This window comes from Chamaea fasciata, unplaced genomic scaffold (assembly GCF_029207755.1).
Source record: "Chamaea fasciata isolate MVZ Bird 193981 ecotype frontalis unplaced genomic scaffold, bChaFas1.0.hap1 SCAF_4, whole genome shotgun sequence".
Taxonomy (NCBI): domain Eukaryota; kingdom Metazoa; phylum Chordata; class Aves; order Passeriformes; family Sylviidae; genus Chamaea; species Chamaea fasciata.
Genome location: NW_027094089.1, coordinates 40744367 through 40763517, shown reverse-complemented (window position 1 = coordinate 40763517; position 19151 = coordinate 40744367). Strand labels below are relative to the sequence as shown.

Genomic DNA, 19151 nt, shown 5'->3' with positions numbered 1-19151 from the left:
AGGACAGGGTAGGTGTCTTGGCTAATAAACTAAGAATTTACGAGGACACTGTCACTGCTCCAGTTCGTACCCATGTCTCATCTGTGGAAACAAGCCTGGCTGAGCAAGTCCGGAACTTGATTGAAGAAGGCCATCAGAAACTGAAAAAAGAACTTAAGGAAGAAATTTACCATATCCAACCAGAGCCAATGAGAGTCTCTGCCATTAGGAGCAGGCGCTCCCCAGCCAGGGAGAGAGGATACACACCACGAGGTAACCTCTGGTCTTTTCTTCGGGAGCATGGAGAAGACATGAGGAAGTGGGATGGAAAACCCACCTCCTCCTTAGTAGCCTGGGTACGTGAACTGAAAAGAGAAACACCTACTACAAAGAGCCCATCTAGAATCTATGTTGCTCTGGTCTCTCGTGCACAGAACTCCAGACGGTACAGGAATGATGATATGACTGATCCTCTTGAAGGAACCTCAGAAACATATTTACAAGAAGAGAGCAATGTATGCCATGACCAGGAATAGGGGGACCCTGCCTCTAGCCAGGTAGAGGAAAGGGACAATCAGATCTCCTGGACTGTGTGGATTCGATGGCCTGGAACATCTGACCCACAAAGATATACGGCTCTGGTTGATACCGGTGCTCAGTGTACTCTGATGCCATCAAGGTATGTGGGAGCGGAATCCATTTCCATTTCTGGGGTGATAGGAGGATCCCAAGAGCTGACTGTACTGGAAGCTGAAGTAAGTCTGACTGGGAAAGAATGGCAGAAACACCCCATTGTGACTGGTCCAGAAGCCCCATGCATTTTGGGCATAGACTATCTCAGAAATGGGTATTTCAAAGACCCAAAAGGATACCGCTGGGTTTTTGGCATAGCTGCCCTAGAGACAGAAGGCATCAGACAACTGAGTACCTTGCCTGGACTCTCAGATGACCCCTCTGCTGTGGGAGTACTGAAAGTTGAAGAACAACAGGTGCCGATCGCCCGAGCAACAGTGCACCGTCGGCAATATCGCACCGACAGAGACTCTGTGGTCCCCATCCATAAGATGATTCGTGAGCTGGAGAGCCAAGGGGTGGTAAGCAAGGCTCGTTCACCCTTTAATAGCCCTATATGGCCCGTGCGTAAGTCCAGTGGAGAATGGAGACTGATAGTGGATTACCGTGGCCTGAATGAAGTCACACCACCACTGAGCGCTGCCGTACCAGACATGTTGGAGCTTCAGTATGAGCTGGAATCCAAGGCAGCAAAATGGTATGCGACCATTGATATTGCAAATGCCTTTTTCTCCATTCCTCTGGCAGCAGAATGCAGGCCTCAGTTTGCCTTCACCTGGAGGGGCGTGCAGTACACCTGGAACCGACTGCCCCAGGGGTGGAAGCAGTCCCACCATTTGCCATGGACTGATCCAGGCTGCACTGGAAAAGGGTGAGGCTCCAGAACACCTGCAATACATTGACGACATTATGTTGTGGAGAAACAGCAACAGAAGTCTTTGAGAAGGGAGAGAAGATCGTTCAGATTCTCCTGAAGGCTGGCTTCGCCATCAAGAGGAGCAAAGTCAAGGGACCTACTCGAGAGATCCAGTTTCTGGGAGTGAAGTGGCAAGATGGACGGCGTCAGATTCCCACCGAAGTCATCAATAAGATCACTGCAATGTCTCCACCGACCAACAAGAAGGAAACACAAGCTTTCCTAGGTGCCATAGGCTTCTGGAGGATGCACATTCCCGAGTATAGCCAAATCGTGAGCCCTCTCTACCTGGTTACCCGCAAGAAGAACGATTTCCACTGGGGCCCAGAACAGCAGCAAGCTTTCGCCCAGATCAAGCAGGAAATTGCTCATGCGGTAGCCCTTGGCGCAGTCAGGACGGGATCAGAGGTGAAGAATGTGCTTTACTCTGCAGCTGGGAGCCATGGTCTGTCATGGAGCCTTTGGCAGAAGTTGCCGGGTGAGACTCGGGGATGACCACTGGGATTCTGGAGCCGAAGCTACAAAGGATCCGAAGGCAACTACACTCCCACAGAGAAGGAAATCTTAGCCGCCTATGAAGGAGTCCAAGCTGCCTCAGAGGTGATTGGTACTGAAGCACAGCTGCTTCTGGCACCTCGACTACCGGTGCTGAGGTGGATGTTCAAGGGAAAGACTCCTACCACACATCACGCCACCGACACCACGTGGAGCAAATGGATCGCCCTGATCACGCAGCGCGCCCGTATTAGAAACCTGAATCGCCCTGGAATTCTGGAAATTATAACAAACTGGCCTGAAGGTGAGACCTTTGGATTATCCTCTGAAGAAGAGGAAGAGCAAGTGACACGGGCCGAGGAAGCCCCACCATATAACGAGCTACCGGAGAGTGAGAGACGATATGCCCTTTTCACCGATGGTTCCTGCCGAATTGTAGGTGCTAACCGGAAATGGAAAGCTGCTGTATGGAGCCCCACACGACAAGTTGCACAAGCTACCGAAGGAGAAGGTGGATCGAGTCAGGTCGCAGAGCTTAAAGCTGTCCAACTGGCTTTAAATATTGCTGAACGAGAGAAGTGGCCAAGGCTCTATCTCTACACTGACTCGTGGATGGTGGCTAATGCTCTGTGAGGATGGCTAGACCGCTGGAGAAAGGCCAACTGGCAGCGCAGAGGGAAACCCATCTGGGCTGCTGAGATTTGGCAGGACATCGCCACCCGAGTAGAAAGGCTGACCGTGAAGGTTCGACACGTGGATGCGCACGTACCCAAGAGTCGGGCTAATGAAGAACATCATAACAACGAGCAGGTGGAGCGAGCTGCCTAAGTGGAAGTATCTCAAGTTGATCTAGACTGGCAGCACAAAGGAGAATTATTCCTAGCTCGTTGGGCTCATGATGCCTCTGGTCATCAAGGGAGAGATGCAACATATCGATGGGCTCGTGACCGAGGAGTGGACATTACTATGGACAGCATCTCCCAGGCTATCCATGACTGCGAGACCTGTGCTGCAATCAAACAGGCCAAGCGAGTGAAGCCTCTGTGGTATGGTGGACGATGGTGAAAGTATAGGTATGGGGAAGCCTGGCAAATTGACTACATCACCCTTCCCCAAACCCGCCGAGGCAAGCGCTACGTGCTCACCATGGTGGAAGCAACCATTGGATGGCTGGAGACCTACCCTGTGCCTCATGCTACTGCCCGGAACACCATCTTGGGCCTGGAAAAGCAGGTCCTGTGGAGAAATGGCACCCCTGAGAGAATTGAGTCAGACAACGGGACTCATTTCAAGAATGGCCTCATAAGCACTTGGGCCAGAGAACACGGAATCGAATGGATATACCATGTCCCATATCATGCACCAGCTGCCAGGAAGGTGGAACGCTGCAATGGACTGCTTGAAACTACCCTTAAGGCACTTGGTGGAGGGACCTTCAAAAATTGGGAACAGAATTTAGCAAAGGCCACCTGGATGGTCAATACCCGAGGGTCCATCAATCGAGCTGGTCCTGCCCAGTCTGAATCCTTGCACACAGTGGATGGAGATAGGGTCCCTGTGGTACACATGAGAGGTATGTTAGGAAAGACTGTTTGGATTAATCCCATGTCAGGCAAGGGCAAACCCATCCGTGGGGTTGTCTTTGCTCAAGGACCTGGTTACACTTGGTGGGTGATGCAAAAGGATGGGGAAACCCACTGTGTACCACAAGGAGACCTTATTTTAAGTGAGAACTGTGTGTAGGTTTTCATTATATATATGTGTGTGTGTGTGTCGTTTAAGGAAGGTATTGATTTGGGATGATGTAGATGGTAATAGAATAAGGGGTGGATAATGTCCTGGGTTGAAGTATATTCTATCACCATTTCATGAACTGTTGAAACCAGGTGAGGCAGTGCTCCCTGCCTCCTCCACTCTGGCTTATCTTCTGTTAATGGGCCCATCAACACCTTTGCTACACAGCTCACAGATAACCCCTCCTGGACTACCTCCTGTTAATGGGCCCATCAGGCCTTATCACATGACTCACCATCCCATTGTGAGATGCTCCGCCCAGAGGAAGAAACCAAGCATTCCAGCCTGGATATAAGCTGAGACTCTGAACACCAGAGCGGCGCTTACCCACTGGATTCCCAGAGGACCCGAGCTACCAGACCTTTCTACAGGATCACTGCTTCAGGAAGACCACCTCATCTGGACTGCTTCCATCACTCCGCTCAGGTTGTATTCTGACTCTGTCAGTGGTCTTTTGTATTATTGCATCTATTTTATTTTACTTTCTTTCTTTTTTTTTCCTATTAAATTGTATCTCTGACTTGGAGCCTCTCATTTCTTTTGCCTTCAAACTACTACAGTGGGTTCCTCTCTTCCCTGGGAAACTCTGGACTTTTTCATGAGATGTTTTGGTTACACAGTTTTTCTGCTTTGTCTTTTCTTAGCACCTAAACTTGTGAAACAGATTGGGAATTATAAGATGGCAGTGTAAGGCTTGAGTTTAACATCTTAATGTCTTAATGGCACACTTTAAATGCCATTACTGATTCACCTTCTTTAACAAATTTAAAGCACTGCTAGCTGTCTGGCATCCAGCTTTTTAGGGTGCCAGGTATTTTGCCAGACTGTAGAGCCAAGATGCATGAAAATGTCCACAATCTCATTAGTTTTTGCCTTTCCTGGCTTTTCTATAATGACTGCAGTGCTGCATAAGCTAAATGCTATTTTATTTGTTTACTCATATTAGTTCCAGTGGAAACCATAGCCAGCTTTAATGTAAACAGTTAAGCTGTTGAAAGAATGCTCTCCTATTGATTGGTTAATTTAAGTTATTTATAAGGAAAGCTGCCTGCCAAAGTCTGCTTCCCTGTAATACGTTCAGAAAATGATACAGTGTGGATATTTCATTCTTTTCTTCTTCCTATCTCTTCTCTTTTAAAGCACTAGAAGATATTTATTGTGTTGGATATGTTTTGATTAGGCTTGTAAAGCTGCCATGAACATTCCAGGCTGAAAAGAAAATTCCCAAATTAATTTGTTTGTCCTTTATTTCTGATTTAATTGGTCAGACAGAAAGGTTATTTGCCTTGGGAAATGGACACCTGAGAACACAGCACAACTTAAAAGCCTTTAATAAGGTTCATGCTGCCTTTGTCCACATTTTTGAAATATATTGATTTTTGTCTGTATACATTCAACACAAACATATGCAAAAGATCATTCATTAAGGATAGCATGCTGTACTAAAGAATCTACTTATTTTGTTGGATAACCTGTTGCTTCCTATTGTAGTGTCAAAGTCTAAAGGAAATGTCCAAATTAATTTAAAATTCTTCCAATATAATTGCATGTCTCTCTAGTGTTACAAGCTTTTGCATAAAAGCCACTTCACCCATAATTGGTAATTCTCTAGATATTGTGTCTTGGATATGGGCTGCTACTCATCATCCTGATGATGAGGATAAAATCTCTTGTACTATTTACTTTGTGTTGAAAACCACTGTGAAAAATATGGTACTACAAAATAATAGAAGGTTGTAATGCTACATAAGCTATCAGATACTTGAAAGGAAAAATACCTTTCTTTAATAATTTTAGATATTTTTACAAATATGCATTTCCTAAAGAGAAATATATGTAAGTATGTATGTTCATTTGCCTAGTTTTTGAAGAACTGCACTAACTGCCATAATTTTTGTAAAAATGGGAAGGTTTTCCTTAATGACACCTCAGAGCTTGTTATGAGGTAGGTGACTGCTTCTGTCCCTTAATTCTGGAAAGCTGCATTTTTAATTTTAAATATAGGAAGAATAAGATCTTGTCTGTTAGTAAGGCTTAAGGCCTTTTCAAATGTATTGCTACAGTTGTTCAAATCCAGACCAGTTGAACTTCAACTGAAAATCATTACAAGCTAATAGTTGTTTGGTGCTGAAGAAAAAATGAGTTGGTTTTGTAAATCCTATTTCTAGTAGCTGGCTATCAACAGCTGAAAACTCAGCTGTTTTTGAGATAGATTTGTTGCTTTTTTTTCCCAGTAAGAGCTCAGGATATAAACCCTGGAATATATTGGGTTGCTCTGAAAATAAATGTTAAAATGGAACCTCATACAGTCTCTATTCTTGTTTTCAATACTTAGCTCACTGAGCTTTATGGTCTCCTGCTAAGTATAGGAGCTGGATAATGGTCTATTGCTTCTTTTTTTTAAGATAGTGAATTGTGCCAGTAAACCATACTCAGTGCAAATGGGTCAAACATGAGGTTCTCTGGTGGAGCGCTAAACAATGAATAACGTGTGCCTAGGGATCATCATAAATATAGGGCACCTGTAGAGTGATATTTATGGCTGATAAGAATAGTGGTTTTGTGATTTTCTGAACTAAAAAGCATGTCTTCATGCTTTAGTAACTTTTGACAATGGACTGCTTTTTTATTGCTATGAATTTCTCCCATTCCCATTATGTGAGGCAACATAACTGTTCATGAAACAGATGTAAATATGTGTTTCTTTTTGTCCTTAGTCTCTGCTGGTATTCCTTGATGCCTCTGTGAATTAACTCCCTTATTCTTTGTTCAGGCTTTTTTTTCCTGTCCAGTGAGCTGGGCAGAGGCCCAACATTGTTTTGAATTTACAAGAAAGCAAAGTTTTCAAATTGATTGACTAAGATGGAAAACCAGGGTTTTGCACAAGAGGCTGTAGCTACAGTGGAAAACAGAAAAAAGACGATGTATCTTCTCACCATACTGTGTAGGAGCAGGAGAACTTCTGAGAGTTGGTGCCAAGGTATCTCAGTGCTAGGAAATAGTTCTGTGATCTCCTAGCTGCTCACTAGTAGTGCATGCTTTGTTGAGGGGCAGGTAGATGGCTCTATCTCGCTGTCCCCGTTCTGTGCCTCTTGTCTGAAATATCTCTGACCCCATCACATTGACTTCTCCTGTTGCTGCATCCCTTGACCCTGTTAGTTCCAGTGGGATACTAGATCAGTTCAAAGGCAGTATTTGTCTAAAAATACTGTATTGTTTTTGAATGTCTCTGTTATATATCATGCCTCTTTATACTGTGACCAAGTTTGCTGTGTTGATGGTACGTCATGGCAAGAAGAACAGATGCTATGTTTTATTAACCGTACAACTATCAGGAAAGTGCCCTGGAAACGAACTTGTTGAATACAATGGTAACCTCTCTTTAATTGTTCGACTTTATGGTCTTGTTGATTTGGAAATTTGTGATACTGCCTTAAATGTCTTCTGGTACAAAATGCTAAATTTAATCTCGCATATTTTAATGAATTTAATATTTATACTGCAGTGGCTTTTCTTGGAACTAGACAGAAAAGTTTTGGAACCTGTACCAGAACACATTACAGGTTTAAAGTGTAAAAGGAGCCAGATCTGTAAGTTAAAAGAGATAAAATAATGTTTAAATTAGATCTTAGGAATAAATTGTTTGCTATAAGGGTAGCGAGGCACTGGAAAAATTATCCCAGGGGGGCTGTGGGTGACCCATCTGTGAAAGTGTTCAGGGCCAGAACAGGGCTTTGAGCAACCTGATCTACTGGAAGGTGCCTCTCACCATGTCAGGGGAGTTGGAATGAGAGGATCTTGAAAATCTTTTCCAACTCAGGCCATTTTGCTGTTGATCCACTGATACTGTTGATCTAAATGGATATTTCTAGGAGGATACCTTTTTTTTTTTTTTTTTGGCTGGTACTCTGGAGCAGTAAAATGAGGAAGCTGATAGTGTTATGGAGTCTTGATGTTCAAACCAGGGTCTCAAGCTCTTTAGCACAGTGCACATTTGATATGCATTGAAAAATGATCTGCAAAATGGAGAGACACCAAATGACTCCACAGTTCTCTCATGACAGCCTGAAAGCTGTGGTAGAAATTTTTATATGAATTAGAACAAGTGTTCTAGATTTCAGATCAACTGAGTTAGTTTATTTCTGTGTTCTGTTGCCTAAAGTTGCTGTCTTTATTGTGTTGAAAAGGTTACGAAAGCTTTTGTACATGATAAATAAATTTTCTTTAAATAGTACCATTTTTTGTTGCATTTTTTTTCAAAATAAATGATTCATGTTGTTAGGTAACATGGAAACAAGTTTTTTTCCATTATTGTGTATAATCTTTTCATTGAAAAGAAGATTTTCACTGTGATTTGTGTTAGATGTTTCTTCTGTCCACACATATTTAAGTGAACGTTTTTACTTAAGGAACAAGGATATGTTCCGTTAAATTTACTGGTTGAACCATTAAAAAGTTAAAATACCAAAACAAAACCAACCCATACACCTGTTTTATTTATTTATGACTTCTTGTGGGAAGCAAAACTTCAGCAGTATGCCTTTTTTGTTTCTTTGGTTGGTTGGTTGGTTTGTTTTGTTTCCTTTTTTTTTGCCAGGAAGCTGGTGTTACACAGATTACCAAATAGAAGAGGAAGTGCTTTATTATTGTTCTTGATACTCCCTTCACCTGTGTTTCTGATACTTAGTTTTATGTGGCTGTTGACTCCTAATGAAATTTGTAAGGATTTAATTTTAAATTTTTATGCCTTATGATCAATAAGTTTCTAAGTCTTTTGAAAGAGATGGGAGGAAGAAATGGGAGCTGGAATGCTATAATCTTTTATGCCTGATTTTTCTCAGGAAACCCCATTAAAACTAAGGCTTGAAATTTTGCTTGAGTAAAGAATATCCAAAATAAGCCTAGAGGAAACCTAGACAGGGCCAGTGGCATTACTCCATGTATTTTTGATCAGGTTTCTTCAGCACTCAGAATGTGCACCAGAGGTTTTTGTGGTGTGTTTAATTTTCTGTGTTTAATTATTTCATCCTTTCTTAGTAACACTTTTCAACTGATCTGCATTTTTGAGAACTGCCCAGCATTAAGCTGCTGTTTTCACAGGATTAGTTTTTGAAAGTTTTTACTATTGAATGTTATGTCATATTAACTAAAGACTGTGTTTTTTTCCTAAATGTTGAGTTAGGATTATTTCTTCCTAAATGCATAACTTTAAACATATCTATGTATAAGATGTACTTATTTATATATAATCTACTCTTTCTTTTATGTTTCCTCTATAGGTGTAGTGGTTAAGGTGAACAATGCAAAATGTCATCTTAAATCAATTTTTAGCTTAACATAAAGGTAGCGAAAAATAACAGTAGTTTTCAAATTTTTAAAAATATATGGGCTTCTCCTTTTAAACTTCACCCACACAGCTTTGTAAAACTCCTGAACGTTGTTTTAATGCATGGGTGTAATGGACTTGTGTCAATATAAAACATACATAAAAGCCTTAGTATAAAGCAAACATATGGTAACTTTGTGGCTTTTCTGCAGATTTCTCATGTGGGTTTTGACCTTGAAGACCTTGGTGTTTTGATAAAAACAGTAGAGAAATCTAATTTACTTGAAGCAGCCATTTCTTTTTTGGCAGACGTATTTTTTTGAAAATACAGTCTGCGGCCTGACCTTGGCAGTATGTGTTGGGACATGAATATGTTGCTGCAAGTTTTAGTAGTTAGAAAAAGTCAACCTTATTTTAATATTGGAAGCATTGTTTCTAGAACATGTGCTTGGCATGCTTAACCTCTCTTTGTTTCCATACAAATGTCTACAAATGCCAAGCATAAAACTGCAACTTTGTTAGTTTTTGCTTACTTTGTGTTTGAATCCTTGAATAACCTACTTGTAGTTTTTTGGGTATGGGCGTAAGAGTATACTCACTTGCATTCACAAAATGATGCTTGTTCTCAGAAAAAGGTTTTGGAAATGTGGCAAGGTAAAATTTAGTTCTGAAGCAAGTGTGGACATATTTGCAGTAAAATAATACAGAGATCTGGAAAGAATTTTAGAATTAGCTCACTATTTCCCAGACTACAGCATATTTACTTTTAGAGTATCTCTGCTCAGAAACTGGAATCACACTAAACCTGACACCACTGTCCAGATTCAGTTCTGCTGGGAGGATAGACCTAATGTTATTCTCAGTATCTTTAATTTAGATATAAATAATGGAAAGAAAGCTATGAAGTCAATACATGTACATGGCTGTGTTTTTCATGTGGAACACTCTTGCAAGATATGGAATGATTATTTCTTTTTCTTTTAGTCATGCCGTTATGGTGTGGTAAAACATCATAAATTTTTAGATTAGAAGAGCTGTATTGAAAAACAGGTAAGAATCCACTTGGGTAGATTTGAGCTGTACTGAAATTGCATACAGGTGAATAATACAACAAAAATTTTCCTCCTTAAAATCCTAATCCCCACCCGCAAACCTTTCCCTTAGTATTCTGTATGCTACTGCTCATGCCTGGAGCTGATTGCTACTTTGATTTCCAGAAATGAGAAAGCTGATGTTCAATGTTAAAGAAGTTCCTGCTGCTGCTCCTTCTTTTCTGTAACATCAGCTGTGTATGTAGGGCAAGACTAAAACAGCATCTTTAAGCAAAAGAAAAAGACCAAATGCCTTTTCTGGCTAGGTGGCCTTTCTCAGAGCAAAGGCAGCTTTTGTGCAGGTGGAACAGAACTTGGTTTGTTCTGCAGTGCTTCCTGTCCCACAGTTGTAGACTGGTGGGTAATGTTGGTTTCATAAAGGAATAATGTTAGGATTCTTTTGTCTCACAAATAACAGTTAGGTTCCAAAGTAAAATTACAGAAGTAAGTCTTGTGCCCTTGGGATGGGGTTTTAAAAGCATGTATTCAACATAATTAGGTACCTAATTGGGTGCTTAAAGTTAAGTGATGTATATGCATATGTAAGTAATAAAATTATATTGGGAAACTCTTCATTTGTCATAGCCTGTGCTCTGCTCCCTACAGATCAAATTATAGGCAGAACATATTTTCCAGCTATTTGAAAATTCTTACTTTCCAGGTATTTTTTTTCTTTTTGTTTGGGTTTATTTATTTTTTGTTTTCTAGAGAGATTAACAAAGCTTAGAAAACTATCTGTGAAAAATCCAAACCACTCTGGAAAATACAAAAAGCATATACCAAAGGGAAACTTGAAAGTAAGTAAGTTATAGCTAGCAAAATTTGTTATAATTAAACACCCTGAGGTCAGAAATCGCTGGAAGCTCTTTTTATGTGCTTACAGGAGGTAATGAACAGTGTAGCTCATGGGATTGAAGTCAGCAGCTAACTGTTTTGGAGCAGCTTGCTTTAGTGGATTTTCATGCCTTCCTCTCTCTTCAGCAGAAAATGCCATAATGGGGAGAACTTTAACAACTTATCTTGTATGTGAAACCAGCTGTTGGAGTGAACCAGCTGTTGGGGAGAAACCAAGGAATCACACTTTATACACACACCTGACTTTCTGATAAACCTGGTGATCATAAAGAGGATGAACTTTGACTTAACAATCAGGACACAGGCAACAAATAGTCTCCATGGTATTTGTTGCTTCTAGGCTGATACCAAAACAGATTTCTGTTTAAATTGCTCGCATATGAGAATGTTTGGGAAAAAGGCAAAGGGATTACACTGGAGAACAACCCATCAGACCTGGAAGTGAGGTGGTTTCCAGTTCATTCACGATGAAGGTCCCTAGGGTAGCCCACTGAATAGTCAGGTTACTGAGTGCTTAATTTTAGGCCCAAAGCTTGCCCATTAATACAGTAGAATGTGCCAAATTTTTGCAGCATTAGTGACAGGAAAATGCCAAGTACTACAAGGGAAAACAGACAGCAGGCTACTGGAGCAGTACATGAGAAGAGTGTATCAGAACAATTTCCAGTTTGTCGTTAGGATGCTTTATTGTCTGTGAGCTTTTTAAATATTTAACATCAGTTTTTCCTGGTGCTTATTTTATCCTTGTCTTGCATGAACATCCCCCACATCCTCACTTTGTATTTAGACTGGTGTTGGGTAACCTTTAATTGTATGTCCTGTGGAGAAGTGAATAGCCTCTATACCTCAAGCCCCAGTAGCTGGGGCTTGAAGTACGGGTTTTAAATTAGCACAGGCTGTCAACTGATGAAGAGGAGCTTATCAGTTCTTACCACCTTATTATAATGCTGCTATTTACTATTAAGTACTAATGTTTGAATGGGAAACAGTTGTACTGGTGTGGATCACTGTAACGTTACTTAGACTATCTCTCTGGGTGTGTGCTCATGTGAAAAAGCAAATTCATTCTCAGTCAGACTCATCATGAATTTAATCTGAACCTGTCTTCAGAATTCACTTCTTTGAATCACATCTGCTGCAGTGATTCATTGCTTACTGTCACTCCTGTGTGTGAACTGTTAACAATAAAGGTTACAAGGAGGGTGCAGGTGAAATTCTGCTCCAAGTCCCTATCACTGCTGAAAATACTGACTTTGTATTTTTTAAGCATGTAGGGTTTTATTTGAGGCGATGGTGTGATTTTAATTGATGAATACAAGCAGTAGTTGCACTATTAAGAAAATTCTTCATTTTTCTGAGTAGTTGAATAACATATGCTAGGAGCTAGAGTGACATCTGTCTGTGCACATGAATGTGTGTTTTTCTGGAGTGACAGTTCAATTTTTCTGTGAGTAACTTCAAGCATATTTCTTTGCTTCTGTTTATTTTGGATCATTCAGCACATCAGTTTCATACTAGGCATAAGATAATTTCTTTAGATATTGTTCTTCAGCTAGTCATTTCAACAGCTTGAGACAGTACACCAAAGATTTTAAAATAATTTTTTTTCTGACTTAGATTAGATGTTCCTGATAGGGATTTTTCTGTTTTCATTCTACATGTCTGCTGCATATTTCAACATAGATGGAATTATAAAAAATACAGCATGTCTGGGGTTTCATGTGTGTATATTCCTAAAATGTTATATTCTAATCAATCATTATAAATATTATATAAATTGTAAATATTGTATGTTCTATTATAGCTTATCATATTGTTGAAACTAACTTGTAGGAAAGCAGTAATACACTTGTCTGATATGGATGCTAGTAAGCTGCTCATCTTGAAGATGTCAGTAAATTTTTAGAGTGCTTTAACCCTAACCAAACTACAGAAAGTATCTGAACACTGTTCTCAAAATGCTGTTTCAATGAAAGCCTTGGCTCTTTATTTTTAGAAGTGAAAGAAGTTTTAAACATAAAATTACATGAAGTTTAATACATTGTGGTTAGGGGAAGTTCTTAGGGAATGTGATATGCATTTGTGCAATGTATTTATATCTCCTTTCACAAAATGCTGATTGTTTTTATTGTTCTCTCTCTCTCTTTTGCCATGTAGCCGTCCTCAGAAGGTGTGTCTGTGTCCTTTCCTGCCTGTACATCCACTAAAGGTCTCCACCTGCTTGTATATAATTCAGCATCCAGCAGAGGTGAGTAAGGCTGTGGTGACTGTGGGACATGAACTTGAATCTTAATGCAGCAAATAGTAGGCAGGAGAAAACAGCTGTGCTGTCAGCTCATTGTCATGCTTCAATCCCAGCCATCAGCTGAGTACCACGCAGTACCACAGTGCTTGCCCCTCTGCTAGACAGGATGGGGATGAGACGCAGGGGGAGAAAAGGTAAAGCTTTCTGTGGGAGAGATAAGAACAGTTTAATAAATTAAACAAAGGGAAATATCGTAGTAGTGGTAGTAGTATTAGTACTACTACTACTACTACTACTATTAATAATAATAATAATACCAAGAGATGCACGATACAATGTTCACCATCCACTGGTGCCCATCTCATCCCTGAGCAGCAATTGGCAGGTCCTGACTATCCCCAGTTTAAATATTGGGCATTATATTCTATGGTGTGAAATATCCATGTTTAGCTAGTTCGAGTCATCTGACCTGGACATGCTCCCTCAGGATTTCTTATGCTGGTCCTCACTGGCCTCAAGTGTGAGACACTTGAGAAGTCCTTGACTTAGGGCAAACACTGCTTAACACACTGATGTTTTCATTGTTGCAATCAACATTATTCTCATCCTGGATCCAAAAAACAACATTTTATCAGCTACTGGGAAAAAAATTAATTATATCCCCGCCAAAACCAGGGCAATCATATAATAATTTTTGTTTTTAAACTTCGTGACTGAATGCCAGTTCATCTGAGTTATATTTGTTGTTCAGTTCTTTTGAATTATTGTATCTTCTGAAATAGCACCTTGTTTCTGTAATTCCATGCATGCAAGATGTCTCAACTGTGTAGTTTTACTAGAACTGAGATCTACTTGCCTTTGTACAAATTTTAAGAATGAAATAACATTATTATTAAATAACGTTAAATAGCATAAAGCCACATGGTGTGATTGGTGAGGTATCCTGTGCAAGGCCAGGAGTTGGACTTGATGATCCTCATGGGTCCCTTCCAACTCTGAGTATTCTGTGATTCTGTGATTCTATGAACAGTGTTTCACTGAGGTGCTTAGAGTTGAGAAATGTATTTTGATTAAAGCAGTGATCTTTTATTGATGTTAGTGTTCTGTTAAAAATATGAATTAAGCTATTTATTTTAGTGATGCCCTTAGCTATTTCCGCTATGTAAAACTACAGTTCAGCTTCAGAACGGAATGTTTTGGTTTACCAATAGGAGAACATACATTGATGTTTTTCCCTTTGGTTGACAGTGGCCTATGGACGTGTGTAGTGGTTTGAAAGCAAAACAAGTGAGAGGCTCCAAGTCAGAAATATAATTTAGTAGGAAGAAAGGAAAAAAAAAGGTAAAATAAAACAAATGAAATAATACAAAAGACCACTGGCAGAGTCAGAATACAACCTGAGCAGGGTGATGGAAGCAGTCCAGATGAGGTGGTCTTCCTGAAGCAGCAATCCCATAGAAAAGTCTGGTAGCTCTCGTCCTCTGGGAATCTAGTGGGTCAGGCTGCTTGTACTGTCCCAAACCCCAGACTATATTCAGGTGGGAATGCTTGGTTCCTCCCTCTGGGCGGAGCATCTCACAATGGGATGATGAGTCATGCAGTGGGTCCTTGATGGCCCATCAAACAGAGATAGCTCCCAGAGGGGGTTATCTATGAGTCATGGGCAAGGCATTTGATGGGCCATTAACAGAAGATAGCCCTGAGGGAGAGGGCCCAGGAAGAGTACTGCTCCAACAATTGGATTCAACAGTTCATTTAGATGGTGATAGAATACTTTGTGCACATGCTACACTACAACCCAGGACAACGTGGATCATAAGGCATTTAGAAATTGTGCCACAGTTACACAGAACTGGGTAGATGGTGGGTCTGTGAATTATGCTGTGGAATTCAGAAAACTATACTCTCTTGGTCCAGCTGTTTGCTTGACATTACACAATTGCTCAAACAACATGCAAAGAGTAATTTCCTGGAAGAATTTAGGCCAAATACAAAAAAAATCCAATTTAAAACAAGTATTCTTTTGCAAGGAAATAAAACAGAAGCCAAGACATATTTGGGCCCTGAATAGGAAAACTGTTTTTTAATAGACTGTGTATAATAGGGATACTCTTCCATTACTTATTGCAAAAGTGCCTAAATGTATTCTGACGTCACTTGATGGGAAAAAGAAGGTAAAAAATATGCCAGAGATACTGAATTGGCATTTTAATTGTGTTGAATTTCCTGTTTCATGGTGGAAGATACTAGAAAAAGTTTGCAGATTTTTCTAGATTTAATACATCATTCCTGTGTCTGTCAGGAAGGCAATCTACTATTTTTTATGATTTAGCAATCACAACAGCTGTCTGTTACAATGGGATGCAAGTTTTTCCGTTACTCTGTATTGTGTAATGATAATTCGTACAATAAATTATCATTGGAAGATAACTATGGTAACTATTCAACTACATGAGGACCCTTGGCTTACCAGGGATAAGTGCTTATTAAGTAGTGGGAAACTAAGATCATCATACACACACAATGATCTTTGAAAGTGTTATCTTAGATGGTCACAGGCAGTGGTTTTGATTACTTAACTGCAGAGGCATATGTGGCAAAAGGTAACTTCCCTTTGCTTGTAGCTGCTCATACTAAAACACAATCAGTCTTGAAGGTAGATGTGCCTTCTGGGCTGTATCTGTTCCTTCAGTCTGCCATTGCATTACAGATACACTCTAACAGTCTGTTTCAAAAATATCCCATTAAACTAACCAGGTAGAGAATGTCTTTTCCCTGCTGCACACCAGTCCTAACTGTCATCCCCCGTATGCTTCACTGTTGGCTTTGGAAGTCTGCAGTGCATTGAAGTAAGTCTTCAACTCTGGTCACATGATGCTATTGAGGCTGATATTGAGACAAGATATTAATGTGGAAAGTCAGAAAAAACATTTTCTGTGCTTTGATTAATATGACTAATGTCTTCACATTCACGCTATGCAGAGGCCAAACTGACAGATAGACCTGTGAATGTATCAGGTATTGTGAAGGGGAGAGGAATCACTTATTGTAGAAGAGCAGATCACATGTGAGAAATCTTACTGTCAGACTTCCATTTTGCATAGTAGCTACATAAATTTTATAGATTTTTATTTGTGAAGGAATCCAAGGATAATGTAGCATTCCATGTCAAGGTGTAAATACTTGTTCTCAGAGGAGTGTTATTGTACCATTGCTCATCATGTGAATAATTTAAAAACTAAGAATATAGAAACCCAGCATCAAGACTAGTGCAAAGGTAGTGGAGTTATTTGCTCAGTCTGATTTATTTTTCTTCTTTGAATATAGGTAAATATATCCATATATATATATAAAAGTAAATGAAATAATTTTGTCATTTCTCCTTTTTCATGCCTGCTGTTATGATCCATAGGTCAGTGGCATAGCTAGATGTACCCCTAAGAACCTCTTTTTGTCTTATTTTTGCCTTTGATTATTCTTGAAGTGATTGCAAGTAGGATGTAGGCTATTACGTACTTTTCAAAACCCGAGTGATGTGTGTCACTCAGGACAGAACCCTGAAGCACAGCAGAGGTATCTGTTTAAATTTCTTGTTCCCTGCCTTCCTTTCTGTCAGAATTTTCCATGTTAACCATGTGAGAAGAAAATTTAGATTGTGTGTATTAAATGATTCTGTATATTGATCTAATGCCAGTAATTTTCTTTGAATTGCTTATTACAATATCTCTTCCATATAGTATTTCTTAGTGAACAGTAAGAAATTTGAGGGAGAAATTCTTTCTGCTTGCCCTAAAAATTCATAAGCAAGCGTGAAGGAAATATATACCCATTGGCTTTAATAAATATTTACTTGGAACTGTTGTTTCATTGTAGATGGATAATGCTTTGGTTACCAAAATTACCACAAATTCCCAGAAAATAATAATAATAAAAAAAACACAACGCAAAAGTAAATTGCCTTGAGTCTGGCAGGAAGTTAGCTTTTCATGCTGCAGCTCTCAGAGATCTCTGCCTCCAGTGTTTGGAGTACTGCTGAGCAGTGCTCACACAGCATCAGGGCTGTGTCTCCAAGACTGCCTTCAAAGGCCAGTAGCGTGGGGATGGGCAAGAGATTGAAGGGTATGTAGCCAGAACAGCTAAGCCTGGCTGACCAGGAGAATATTCCATACCATATAATCACACAGTAAGAGCTCGAGGAGGTGGGTGGCAAATGGCATCTGTCATTGAGGCTTGTGTAGGAACTGCTACATGTGCTGAGGCCTTATTTCTCAGGAAGTGGCTGCACTTTGCCTGCTGATAAGAAATGGAGAATAAAATATATTTATTTTCCTTTGCTTCTACCCATGGCCTTTTCAACCCACAGGTTAATTTATTTCATATTTCCCCACCCCATTCCACTGAGAAGGGAGAGTGTCTGGTGGGCACCAGGAGGGCAAGGTCAGCCCACCATGTAAGTCCTTTAATGAGAAGAGCAAAGGAGAGTAACTGCTCACTTTCAAACCAGTAAATAGAAAACTGCTCGTGTGATAACATTATGTATAGACTGGATAAATAAAATTTTTTAATGAGGAAAATTGTAAACAAATTAAATCTTTTTAAATTTTAGTTTGACTTAGCTCTTCTTAAGTGCTCCTTTCAGCTTTGCATTTTATGTTTTAGCTTCCATTTTTTTTTAAATTGGAAAATTCCATTTCCTGTGTTCCATTATACAAAGATAATGTAATTTTTTATATGAAAGGTAATTTTCAAGTAAGGATATGACATTAGAGGAAGCAGTTGAATAACTTTCTCCTGACTGATGACAACTCTTTTGGTTTTGCTTATCAGAGACAAATAGTTGATTTTCTTCCAGTTCCTTTATTACTGCTTCTTAAATTATTATGAAGAAGGAAGGCCTCTGACTAGTGAATTGGAATGTTGTTTAATTATGATAAAATAAAGACAAATAATATGGTACCACTGTCAATGGCTTATTCTGCTTTGCTGAGGTAGAAGAAATTGATGGCAGTTTGAAGAATATTTGTCCCTCCAATTGCTGGCACTTAACTCCCAAATTACCTTGATCATCATCTGTCCCTAGGAGACATCATTCTGCTGCTGCTGTGAAAAATGGTGGTGGATGTAGCAGGATAACTACTCCTTCAACTCCATTATGTTTTATTTATAGAGGATCAGTAGATAAGGTTCAGAAAAAGCAAAATTAATAAAAGTTTTAGGCAACAGTAATAAGTCTTTATAAACCTATTTTAACTATACTTTGGTGGCAAGACAATGTGAGAGTGCAGGCAGCTGCACATTGATATTTGTGGAAGTAACATATGCCAAGAATGAGTTAATCAGGCCTCATGTGTTCACAAATACTGTGCTGTTGAGATATGGCCTTTAAATCAAAAGGCAGACCAAACCTTACCCCCTACCCTGGGTTTCATTAATGAATCTGGTGGTTTAGGAACTGATGTTTGCATGTTCATTGTCTGAATCCTGAGACATTCAGGATGAGTAAGAACTAATTTATTTTACTGGGTGTCACGGTCTGCAAATACGTGCGGGGAACCTGATGGTTCGTTTTAGGGATCTCAAGGCGCAAAAGACACAGTGGGGGACAACTCAGTTTGCTCAATAAACAATGCACCTTTATTTAGTGCCCACAAGTGCGATAGAGGGGATTTGAAGGGAAATAAAGGATAGTGAGAAAAGAGAAAGAGGGGTTGGTTATAGGTACCAACGGAGAGACGAAATCCTCGTGGTCCAGTCAATAGGTCTGTCTTCTTCTGTGGGGAGATCTCAAAGTCCGTGGTTAACTCAGGGGTCCTTATAGTCCTCTCCGAAGCGACAGGCAGTTGGCCAAACAGGTGGGGGAAATCATTGCAGTGTGTT

At 40.0% G+C, this 19151-nt stretch overlaps 1 protein-coding gene across 2 annotated transcripts in view; it reads left to right on the top strand.

The window, feature by feature from the left end:
- DTWD2 (DTW domain containing 2) overlaps positions 1-19151 on the top strand; it is an 81968-nt gene that overhangs the window by 19699 nt on the left and 43118 nt on the right. For both annotated transcript variants that reach the window (XM_066181357.1, XM_066181358.1), the window contains exon 2: positions 13187-13277. In XM_066181357.1, the coding sequence (XP_066037454.1) occupies positions 13187-13277 (91 nt within the window). The remainder of the gene's footprint in view (positions 1-13186; positions 13278-19151) is intronic.